Consider the following 11,476-nt stretch of genomic DNA (forward strand, 5'->3'; position numbering starts at 1 on the left):
TCTTACTAAAGACTCCAATACCCACAATGCACTGCCCACAGGCTCCGACTGAACACACAACCAGACCCACATGCTGCAAAACAACAGCTGTTTTATTCAAAAACCTTTTACAGTACAAAATAATCATGATTTGAATGGGGAGCGCTCCTGCCAGTCAGCCCAGGAGGGATTGTGGGTAACGTAGTCTAGGAGACAGAGGACAGAGGAGGGAATGGGTTCTGCTTACTGACCACAAGCTTCTGGTGCTGGTGGGAGATGTAGCCTTTGATGTGACCCTGAAACACGAAGAAGGCGCGCATGTCAGTGTGTGTGTGTGAGAGTGTGAGTGTGTGTGTGTGTGTGAGAGTGTGAGTGTGTGTGTGTGAGAGTGTGAGTGTGTGTGTGTGTGTGTGTGTGTGTGCAGGCTCACCATGTAGATGAGGTTGGCGAGGAAGCACTGCACCTCGTCGATGTCCACGTCCTCCACCTTCATCATCCTCAGAGCCACCAGGAAGGCGTCCAGTGGCAGCTGGTGAGTCCTCAGCAGCAGGTACCTGCAGCCACAGGCGGCGGTCAGCGGCACATGGCGCACATGCAGGTGTGTGTCTGTGTGTGTCTGTGTGTGTGTGCGTCACTCACACTTTCTTAAAGAGGTTCCTGTAGGTGATGATCTTCAGCTTCTCGAGGATGAGGAAGATCCCACAGCGGATGAAGAAGGTCTCGTGTTTGGACAGGGCCTCATTCAGCAGCAGCAGGTTCCCCTCGCTGACACACACACACACACACACACACCTCTGTGAGATCAGTGACATCACTCCCTGCCCCAGTGCTCCACCCCTCTGCTTACCTCACAGCTTTGGTGACATCAGCAAACTGCATCAGGTCGTACTTCTTGAGGAGCTGATGTGTCGGCATGTGACCCTGAAACACACACAGAGCTCCCATCATGCATCACAGAAAGAGTGGGCGTGGCCTGGGAGAGGAGGCGGGCGGAGCCTCTCACCAGCAGCATCTTGACCGGCAGCAGGTAGATGAGGATCATCCGCTTGTTCTTCTGACTGGAGCGATGGCAGTGATGGAAGGCGTAGGACAGGTACTCCTCCGCTGCAGACAGACACACACACTGCTGCAGTGACACACACAGAAACAGAGACACACACAGACACACAAAGACAGACACAGTGCTGCAGTGACACAGACACAGAGACACACACGCAGACACACACACTGCTGCAGTGACACACACACAGACACACACAGTGCTGCAGTGACACAGAGACACAAACACACTGAGACACACAAAGACAGACACACACAGTGCTGCAGTAACACACAGACACAGAGACACAGACACACAAAGGCACACACAGACACACAAAGACAGACACAGTGCTGCAGTGACACAGAGCACACATGCACAAAGACACAGAGACACACAAACACACACGCAGACACACACTCAAAGACACAGGGACTCAAAGACACACACAGACACACAGACACACACACAGCGTCTCAGCAGGGCTACCTGGCTTGAAGTCGCTGTCGAACATGGCCTTTCGGCCCACATAGTACTTGTACGTGACCTTCTGAGCTGGGCTGTAGTCGTTCTTGAGGTTGGAGCTGTCGATGGCTCTGATCAGAGGTTTACACAGGTGCAGCTTATTGATCTGTGGACGCACAGAGCTGTAATCAATAAGTGATTCCTCACACTGATCAATACTCTTCAGCAGTTCTGACCTTGAAGTAGATCTTGAACAGCTGGTTGCTCAGAAACATCATCCCCCACTTCTTGGAGTCCTCGATCCCTGCACGGCTGAAACATTCAACCCATCAATATATTTATGTATTGATCCAATGGAAGATTATTGATCGGTGATTACAGATACTGACTTGTCACTGGCACACACTCTGAAGCAGCTCATCAGCTGATCGGCTGCCTTCTCCAGCATCTCACCTGGCTGACCCTTACCCTTCTTCTGCTGCTGCTGCTCCGCCTGCACACACAGACACACACAGACACACACACACACAGGCACACACAGACACACACACAGACACACAGACACACACAGACACACACACACACACACAGACACACACACAGACACACACACAGACACACACACAGGCACCCAGACACACACAGACACAGGCACACACACACACACACACACACAGACACAGACACACACACACAGACACAGACACACACACACACACAGACACACACACAGACACACACACACACAGACACACACACACACACACACACACACACACAGACACACACACACAGACACACACACACAGACACACACAGGCACACACACTCTTTACAGCGTGTTCTTTAACTCTTAAACGTACTGATGGGTGTAAGGGGAGGGCGGTCTCACATTGTTGGCAAATATCCGCAGGTCGAGCGTGATGGCGAACATGATGGGCAGCGCCCTGAAACAGATAGCAGGTCACTGATGGTGCTTTCAGGGGCGGCGTGTTCACACCAACTCCTTCAATGTAGCTGAACTCACCAGTTCTCCTCTTTGTGGGACTGGAAGGCCCTCAGAAAGGACGTGCCGAGTCAAGGATCGATCATTGATCACATGTTTATCAGTTATCATTGTGTTCACGCAGTGAGCTTTCTGTGAAGGATATTGAATGACGAGCGTCTGGAACTTGTAGGCTTCAACAAAGTCGTGATTGGCCACCGCATAGGTGCACCTGTGACACACACACACTCATGGTTACACACAGACACACACACTGAATGTTCCTTTTTCAATCCATAATAAGTACCTGAGATGAGCTGCAACCATCTCATCATACGGTGGCTCCAGAACCTGCTGACACTTCTCCTCTGGAGTGGCCAGCTGCAACACACACACACACACACAGAGGTAAGGCTGAATCCCAGCCATGCTGAGAGAGCTCTGAGAGGATGGCGCCTGACCTGGAGACGGGGGTTGGCGACATGTGGGTGTTTGAAGGAGAGCAGCTCGGCACAGAAGGTGCCCTCGTGGTTGTCGATGGCCTCGTAAACCTGGGAGAGAAAAAAGACTTCAAACAAACCAAAACAAGGAAGCAGTCAGGGTGACGTCACGGTGGCGTCAGAGCGACATCAGAGCGGCGTCACTTACCTGCTGCAGGTACTGGTTGATGGTGATGTGAGCCATGGCTGCCTGCAGCTTTAAACTGAAACAAACACACACACACCCCTTAACATCAACCGTTACACTGCACATGTGCACACAACTAATCATTCTTTAAACGGAAGAAAAACACGTTTTAAAACGTATCATCTCTCAACAGCATCTAAACACAAAACCAATAACTCAAATAATTAAATGGTCACATGGAGTTTTTCCGCTTTGCCTTTAAACGTCTCTGAGTGAAGAACTTTTTTGATTTTTTATTTAACCTTATTTAACCAGGTAAAAACCCATTGAGATCCAGATCTCATTTGCAAGGGTGACCTGGCCAAGAGGTCAGCAGCACACGTCAAGAACAGTATAACAACATTTTAAAGTTCAAAACAGAGCAGTGAAAATAAGAGCAGCAGTAGAAAGATATCTTAAAAACACAGGCACTGATGAATGGATGCTTTTTGCCTAATGTGTAATAAAGAATTAAAAGTTTTAAATGAGATCAGCTCAGAGATTTTTAGATCAGTCTGGAGGGTGTTCCAGGCTGAAGGGGCAGAGTAGCTAAAGGCCCGTTTTCCTAGCTCAGTCCAGGGACCTGCAGGTGGAACCGTTGAACACTGAACACCACAGTGCGGGTCAGGTTCTTCGACTTCTCTTCTGCCTTCAACACCATCCAGCCGAGACTGTTGAGGACTAAGTTAGAGAAGATGCAGGAGGATGATCTTAGTCTGGTGGATTGAGGACTACCTGACAGGCCCACCACAGAGCTGTGTGACACCCTGACCAGCACCACTGGGGCTCCTCCAGGAGCTGTGCTGTCTCCCTTTCTTTTCACCACCCACACAGCTGACTTCCAGCCGGTCTGAAGCATCACCACAGCTTCAGACTGCTCGGTTTCAGTAACTGTTTTTATGCTTCTATCTTCCCTTTGATCTGCTTTGTGTGTGTGTGCATGTTCTTTCTGTTGCTGCCATGTGTGTGTGTGTGTGTGTGTGTGTGTGTGTATAGGAGTTTTAGTTTATTGTATTTATTATTTAAAATGCTGCTATTACGGGGATTAATAAAGTTAATGAACATCGCTAACAAGCTAACGAGTTAGCATGTTTAATAAGCTGCTGCTCAGTCGGCTTCTGAATGTAAACAGTAAACAAGCTATCGCGTAAACGTACGAACGATAAATAACGACGTACGAACCTTTAACGTGAAGATTTAAGCAGAAATTCATCCAGCTTCATTTCATTCATCCACCAAGAAGACGGACCGCTTTCTGTGACGCACACCACCACAACTTCCGGGTAACGCTGCGCTACAGCTTCCGGTTCTACTTCAGAATAAGGAGCGTATCAAAATAAAAGCCCTCAGCAAAAACACCCCATGTAAGCAAAGGAGGAGGAACAAACTGGATGTTTCAAAGCTTTATTGACACAGAACAGAGTTACAGTCTCATCCTGCAGCAGAGCAGAGAATGTTTATCTGAGGAGGATCATCAGAACAAAGATCACAGCAACAACACGTTAGCAACATGCAGCAGCTGCAACATGCAGAACGGGAAACAGGTTTTACCAGGGGCACCATAACTTCACACTTTATTAACAGCTTTTACAGGCTGGACACAAATAATCAAGCATTTATCAAGTCAGCTGTGTGCACCTAATTAGCCAAATTAGCCAAATTAGCCACCAGCTATTTGTCAGTAAATTAGAGTTAAACATTACCAATCAGTAACTTCATGTAACATTCACTATTTGTAGCTAGCTAGCTGCTAAAGCTTATTTTCTGCTAGTGCCTAAAATGGCCGCCACTGGGATAGTTAAGCCTCCAGAGGCTAACTTTAGCCACCAGTGCCTCTTTATGGCACCAATCAGTAAACAGCAGCAGCCAATCACAGCAGTGTAGTAAACAGACACAATACTCACAGCAGCCAATGAGACACACAAGCAGAGCTTACAAACAGCCAATCACAGTCCTCAGAAAGAGTGGGTGGAGCCAGAGGGCCACCCAGCACCGGGCACTCTGCTGTGACTGGGAGGCTGCATGAGGCTCTCGCTGCTGATTGGTCCGTGGAGGACTGTGCACGGTGAGTGGGAGGGGCTTAGCTCACTGCAGCCGACCGTCCACAGACAGGGATACTGGCTGGAAACACACACACAGACACACACATCATTGTTCTCACTGAGCCTCATGAGGCTTTCAGCATCAATGGAACTGAGCAGGGCCTCACCTGGAGCTGTGAGGAGGAGGAGGAGGCTGTGAGGAAGGAGCGCTGCTGGTCAGAGAAAGGGCGGTGGTGGAGGAGGAAGAGGAGGAGGAGGAGGCAGGGCGAGGGGAGGAGCCGCTCCACCCATCTGACAACACCTGAACGCCTTCAGAGAGACACACTAAAACACACACACACAGAAACACACCGATTCAGCCGGCACATTTACAGTGTGTATATGTTATGCACGCACACACACACACACACACACACACACACACACACACAGCTACCTGAGGTGTGTGAGCGGTGCGGCAGGTAGGCGGTGGGGTAAGGTGTGTGTCTTCCTGGGTAACCGTGGTGTTTGTAACTGTGGTGATGATGGGACGTCAGCGGGAGGCTGCTGCTGTAAGGAAAAGCTCCGCCTCCTCCAGCGGAACACAGAGACCAACCTGACACACACACACAGACACACACACACCACTGTGAGTACATGATATAATTCTAGACTTAACACAACACATAAAACTAAATGATGTTAGACTCACAGGGCTGAATCCCAACACGGCTCTCTGACACCTCTGGTAAACCCCGCCCCCCTGGGTTCCTGAGGAGGACAAATCCAACGCTGTCATCACAGCTCTGTGTGTGTGTGTCACTTGACACCCTCTCTCCAAACAAGTGAGATGGTGGAGCTGTGAGCGGCTGATAATGGCTCTCTAATCAGATGCTAACGCTAACTTCCTCTGCTATCCTAGTGAGAAATGCTAAACGCTAAGTGTCAGCAGTTAGAGTGCGAGTCAGACATGAGTGATATCTGCTTTACACAACAACACAAAGACTCCTGGGTGGATGTTAGCATGACTCACTCTGACTTTGTGTTGGCTCGTGTTGTGTACATGGTCTCCTGTTGTGTACATGGTCTTGTGTTGTGTACATGGTCTCCTGTTGTGTACATGGTCTCCTGTTGTGTACCTGGTCTCCTGTTGTGTACATGGTCTCCTGTTGTGTACCTGGTCTCCTGTTGTGTACATGGTCTCCTGTTGTGTACCTGGTCTCCTGTTGTGTACCTGGTCTCCTGTTGTGTACATGGTCTCCTGTTGTGTACCTGGTCTCGTGTTGTGTACATGGTCTCGTGTGGTGTACATGGTCTTGTGTTGTGTACATGGTCTCGTGTTGTGGTGTACATGGTCTTGTGTGGTGTACATAGTCTCGTGTTGTGTACCTGGTCTCCTGTTGTGTACATGGTCTCCTGTTGTGTACATGGTCTCGTGTGGTGTACATGGTCTTGTGTTGTGTACCTGGTCTCCTGTTGTGTACGTGGTCTCGTGTGGTGTACATGGTCTTGTGTTGTGTACATGGTCTTGTGTTGTGTACATGGTCTCCTGTTGTGTACATGGTCTCGTGTTGTGTACATGGTCTTGTGTTGTGTACATGGTCTCCTGTTGTGTACCTGGTCTCCTGTTGTGTACGTGGTCTCCTGTTGTGTACATGGTCTCCTGTTGTGTACGTGGTCTCCTGTTGTGTACATGGTCTCCTGTTGTGTACGTGGTCTCCTGTTGTGTACATGGTCTCGTGTTGTGTACATGGTCTCCTGTTGTGTACCTGGTCTCCTGTTGTGTACATGGTCTCGTGTTGTGTACATGGTCTCCTGTTGTGTACCTGGTCTCCTGTTGTGTACATGGTCTCGTGTGGTGTACATGGTCTTGTGTTGTGTACCTGGTCTCCTGTTGTGTACGTGGTCTCGTGTGGTGTACATGGTCTTGTGTTGTGTACATGGTCTTGTGTTGTGTACATGGTCTCGTGTTGTGTACATGGTCTTGTGTTGTGTACATGGTCTCCTGTTGTGTACCTGGTCTCCTGTTGTGTACGTGGTCTCCTGTTGTGTACATGGTCTCCTGTTGTGTACGTGGTCTCCTGTTGTGTACATGGTCTCCTGTTGTGTACGTGGTCTCCTGTTGTGTACATGGTCTCGTGTTGTGTACATGGTCTCCTGTTGTGTACCTGGTCTCCTGTTGTGTACATGGTCTCGTGTTGTGTACATGGTCTCCTGTTGTGTACCTGGTCTCCTGTTGTGTACATGGTCTCGTGTTGTGTACATGGTCTCCTGTTGTGTACGTGGTCTCGTGTGGTGTACATGGTCTCCTGTTGTGTACCTGGTCTCCTGTTGTGTACGTGGTCTCGTGTGGTGTACATGGTCTTGTGTTGTGTACATGGTTTGTGTTGTGGTGGCGTGTCGTCACCTCTCCTTGGCGTCCAGGAAAGCTTTAGCGAACGGGTTGTATTTGATCTTCAGAGCTGTGATCTGAAAAAAACACAATGAACCTTCAAATCTGCAAGTTCACAATGTTCTGACGGTCCTTGAATGCATCACATGTGGAAATCTAAGTTTCAGATACTTCCTTAAAAAGTTCTGCCCTCCTCAGCAACAAGCAGGACGCCATGATGGAGTCACATGACCAACACTCAGAGTCTGATGTGTCCCCCTGACCGGTGTCTTCCTGTCGGGCATCCCCCTGACAGACCCCCTGACGGGCGTCCCCCTGACCAATGTCCCCCTGACCAGTGTCCCCCTGACCGGCGTCCCCCTGACAGGCCCCCTGACGGGCGTCCCTGCAGTGGGCTCATACCTCTTCGTTCTGGTAGGCGGTGACGGCGATGAACTGCGTCTCTCTGAAGGAGACGTTGGAGACGAGGCGGTGGCGGGAGCCAACGCACACGATGTGCAGCTGAGGTTCGTACTTATGAAGAGAGTTCAGCATGATCTGAAAGAGACGGAGACAGCCGTCATGTCCTCTGTGTCCTCTGCCAGGCTAGTTAGCGTTTAGCATGACGGATGTGTGAGAAGGACAAACAGAAGCTCTGAAAGTTTGGATGGCTTTGAAAACAAAGAGTTGATGGAGAGCAGCCATCTTTGTCTTTTGGCAAACACTCTTCTATCCATCTGCCCCCCCCCCCCTTCCCCCACACTAACGAGGCCCAATTAACCAATCCGAGTCCTCCGGGCGGACACACAAAAACAAACAGTTTTCTATTCAGATTGAGAGGCTGGCTCCAGATCTGACCTGTGTGTGTGTGCTGGCAGTGCCCACATTAGCTGGAGTGTGTGTGGGCCTTTTGAATATAGTTTACCTCTCTCTCTCTCTCGTCCATCTGAAGCATGATGGGTAAATTAATTTCCCGGTAAAAAACATAATTACCATAATGTACAAATAAGCTGAGCAATTATTTCATTATGGCCGCGCGCCGCATTACTCTGTGTCTGTGTGTGTGTGTGTGTGTGTCTGTGTGTGTGTCTGTGTGTGTGTGTGTGTGTGTCTGTGTGTGTGTGTCTGTGTGTGTGTCTGTGTGTGTGTGTCTGTGTGTGTGTGTGTGGGTGTGTCTGTGTGTGTGTGTGTCTGTGTGTGTGTCTGTGTGTGTGTCTGTGTGTGTCTGTGTGTGTGTCTGTGTGTGTGTGTCTGTGTGTGTGTGCGTGTGTGATGTTTGGATAATGGGGTAAATATAAACAACATTACTGCCAGGTTTCTAGTGCTGCACGTGTGTGTGTGTGTGTGTGTGTGTGTGTGTGTGTGAACAGCTCTCGACAGGAAGTGCATTAAACTGCTGCCGGCCAATTAAGAGCTGTTTATCCCGTTCCCGTGGTTACGAGGGGGCGAGCAGGTGAAGTGAGCGGAGAGAGGGACTGAAGTGGCTAATTAGAGGCGGTAGTCTCTCGCCCACTCCAGTGCAATATCAGGAGGGGAGAGAGAGAGAGAGAGGCTCTTGACATGAAGAACAGGATAATGGACAGGAGAAGAGGACGGAGACATCCATCCTGGACCCACCTGTCCTCCACCGTTCACCTTGTTGGTCAGTTTGACCTTGTTGAAGGTCACGGCGGCCTTCATCCAGTGGGCTCCGAAGTTGGGGGAGTCAGGGTGGATGTAGATGCCGCCGTGGCCCCGCCCCTCTCCGCGGCCCTCCGCCCGCCCGGCCGCCACCCACTCGCCGTTCACGAACTTCCAGCGGCAGCCGTCAGCAGGCACAAAGTCCAGCAGCAAGGAGTACATGGAGCTGGGGTCCAGGCCGGACACGCTCACCTTCAGCACCGGGAACATGCGACTGTGGGGACACGGACGCACAACAACACAACACACGGTCAGCAGAACAACAGTGTCAGTACAGCTGCTTTGGTACATCATGTAGAGTCTTATTAAGTGTGCCCTACAGGGACGTCCCCTGTGTCCCTCTTTCCGTTCCCAGAGGTGGAAGGAGACGGAGAGGAGGACTGGTTCTACAGGGTTCTATCTGAGGTCCTCGAACACACCGCGTGACTTGAGGATGTTGATGAGCAGACTAACAGCAGGACTGAGTGTAGGTCTGTCCTCCTGGAGTCCATCAGGCCGTCCGTCCTCAGTCCGTCCATCCCTCAGTCCGTCCCCCAGTCCGTCCATCAGTCCGTCCCTCAGTCAGTCTGTCCATCAGGCCATCCGTCTCTCAGTCAGTCCGTCCCTCAGTCAGTCTGTCCATCAGGCCATCCGTCTCTCAGTCAGTCCATCCCTCATTCTGTCCCTCAGTCCATCCCTCAGTCCGTCCCTCAGTCCATCCCTCAGTCCGTCCCTCAGTCCATCCCTCAGTCCGTCTCTCAGTCTGTCCCTCAGTCCGTCTCTCAGTCTGTCCCTCAGTCCGTCTCTCAGTCCGTCCCTCTGCTGCTGAGCATCACTCTGTGGAAACTTTCCCTCCTTCCACTGCTCCACTCACGCGGCGCTAACAGCAGCTGAAGTGGCGTCCTGCAGGTGTGAATGGAGTGTTTGCCCACCGCAGGGCGCGACTGGTCAGCGCAGCACAAACACACACACACAGCGGCGATGCCATCCTGACTAATGAATAACCCCGATTACCAGCAGCACTGATCACACACTGCATCACCGTCCCTACAGCCACCAGCCACAGTCTGTTCAAACAGTGAGCCGCCATCTTTACAGCTGCTTCAGGCGCTCCTGAGGACACTTTGACCTGTGTCCACCTCTGAGAGGTCCTCGGGAGACATGACAGACCCTACAACCTGTGAAGCTCTCCACAGACACACCGAGAGTCTCCAGGAGAACCTCTGTAACCAGCTCAGGGACAGCTCCTAAACCTGCTGCTCCTCAGACCTCCTTCAGCAGCACCGAGCCTCTGTCAGGACCTCTGCCCCCCCAGAGGCCGTCCATCAGACGGCTGCTTACCGCCCGTTCTTGGTGACGATCATCTCGTTGGTGATGTTCTGGAACTTCCTCCACAGCTCGGCGTCCTCCAGCGTCACCCTCAGCTCCCTCTCTGTGGGGTCGCCCTTCTCCCGGCCGGCCTGCAGCTCGCTCTCCACGGCGCTCAGGAGCCGCGACATGCAGCGCTCAGCCGAGCTGGGAGGGCACGCCGCGCCGCCGCCAGATGTCTGATCTGAAGACACCAGAGCAGTGTCCCCGTCCTGCAGCCCCTCCACCTTCATCTGCGCCCACACAGACAGCAGCAGCGTGTGAACACAGCTCCGCACAGACGAGCTGCAGCTCACAGTCCTGACTTTTGATTTCAGCACTCAGACTTTTGATTTTATTTCTAATCATCTTTCTTTCTCAGAATTTTGTCTGTAAACATTTTTCTGCTGAATTTTAACACTTGAAGCTCACAGAGCTGCTGTCAGAGGCGACCCGGCCTCACAGCGCCGGTCCATCCTGGTTCACATAGAGCTCACATTTGAAATTATTGGTATTATAAATATTATTATTAATATAATAATAATAAAACTATTATTATTATAATTATTATGATGATGATTCTGTATGTGGAGCGCTCACGTCTCCTCCAGCAGCCTGTTTAAACACGTTTGGACGCATCAGACATGGAAGCTTTTCATCCTCCGACTATCAGAAATCATCGGAAATAAACCAGGACGATATTGATATTACTAATACTATTAATCATTTTAATAATATTGATAATATTAATACTATTAATAATTTTAATAATATTGATATTACTAATACTATTAATAATTTTAATAATATTGATAATATTAATACTATGAATCATTTTAATAATATTGATAATATTAATACTATTAATCATTTTAATAATATTGATAATATTAATACTATTAATAATTTTAATAATATTGATATTATTAATACTATGAATCATT

At 49.9% G+C, this 11,476-nt stretch overlaps 2 protein-coding genes across 3 annotated transcripts in view; both read right to left on the reverse strand.

Moving 5' to 3' along the window:
- Positions 1 to 74: 74 nt before the first annotated feature.
- Positions 75 to 4,416, reverse strand: LOC114432031 (PCI domain-containing protein 2). Its single transcript, XM_028399786.1, has 15 exons — positions 4,317 to 4,416; positions 3,117 to 3,171; positions 2,930 to 3,019; positions 2,776 to 2,849; positions 2,635 to 2,700; positions 2,511 to 2,552; positions 2,376 to 2,430; positions 1,873 to 1,976; positions 1,720 to 1,795; positions 1,508 to 1,649; positions 983 to 1,083; positions 827 to 900; positions 619 to 744; positions 410 to 533; positions 75 to 275 (listed from the first exon to the last, which is right to left on the reverse strand). The coding sequence occupies exons 2-15, from the start codon at positions 3,150 to 3,152 to the stop codon at positions 186 to 188; spliced, it is 1,200 nt and encodes a 399-aa protein (XP_028255587.1). The 5' UTR covers positions 3,153 to 3,171; positions 4,317 to 4,416; the 3' UTR covers positions 75 to 185.
- Positions 4,417 to 4,522: 106 nt separating this feature from the next.
- LOC114432028 (T-box transcription factor TBX19-like) overlaps positions 4,523 to 11,476 on the reverse strand; it is a 9,367-nt gene continuing 2,413 nt past the window's right edge. For both annotated transcript variants that reach the window (XM_028399784.1, XM_028399782.1), the window contains 8 exons: positions 10,527 to 10,786; positions 9,144 to 9,420; positions 7,950 to 8,084; positions 7,563 to 7,624; positions 5,868 to 5,926; positions 5,613 to 5,771; positions 5,344 to 5,500; positions 4,523 to 5,255 (listed from right to left, as the gene is read on the reverse strand). In XM_028399784.1, the coding sequence (XP_028255585.1) occupies positions 5,090 to 5,255; positions 5,344 to 5,500; positions 5,613 to 5,771; positions 5,868 to 5,926; positions 7,563 to 7,624; positions 7,950 to 8,084; positions 9,144 to 9,420; positions 10,527 to 10,786 (1,275 nt within the window). In that variant the 3' untranslated portion in view covers positions 4,523 to 5,089. The remainder of the gene's footprint in view (positions 5,256 to 5,343; positions 5,501 to 5,612; positions 5,772 to 5,867; positions 5,927 to 7,562; positions 7,625 to 7,949; positions 8,085 to 9,143; positions 9,421 to 10,526; positions 10,787 to 11,476) is intronic.

Source organism: Parambassis ranga, chromosome 2 (assembly GCF_900634625.1).
Source record: "Parambassis ranga chromosome 2, fParRan2.1, whole genome shotgun sequence".
Taxonomy (NCBI): Eukaryota; Metazoa; Chordata; class Actinopteri; family Ambassidae; genus Parambassis; species Parambassis ranga.

Bases quoted from the DNA above. Each gene is read 5' to 3' on its own strand.
- LOC114432031 (XM_028399786.1), bottom strand. From the start codon at position 3,152: ATGGCTCACATCACCATCAACCAGTACCTGCAGCAG. The intron at 901-982 runs GTGAGAGGCTCC...TGTGTGTTTCAG, and splicing joins TGCCGGTCAAGATGCTGCTG to GGTCACATGCCGACACATCA. The intron at 534-618 runs GTGAGTGACGCA...CTGTGGCTGCAG, and splicing joins AGGAACCTCTTTAAGAAAGT to GTACCTGCTGCTGAGGACTC.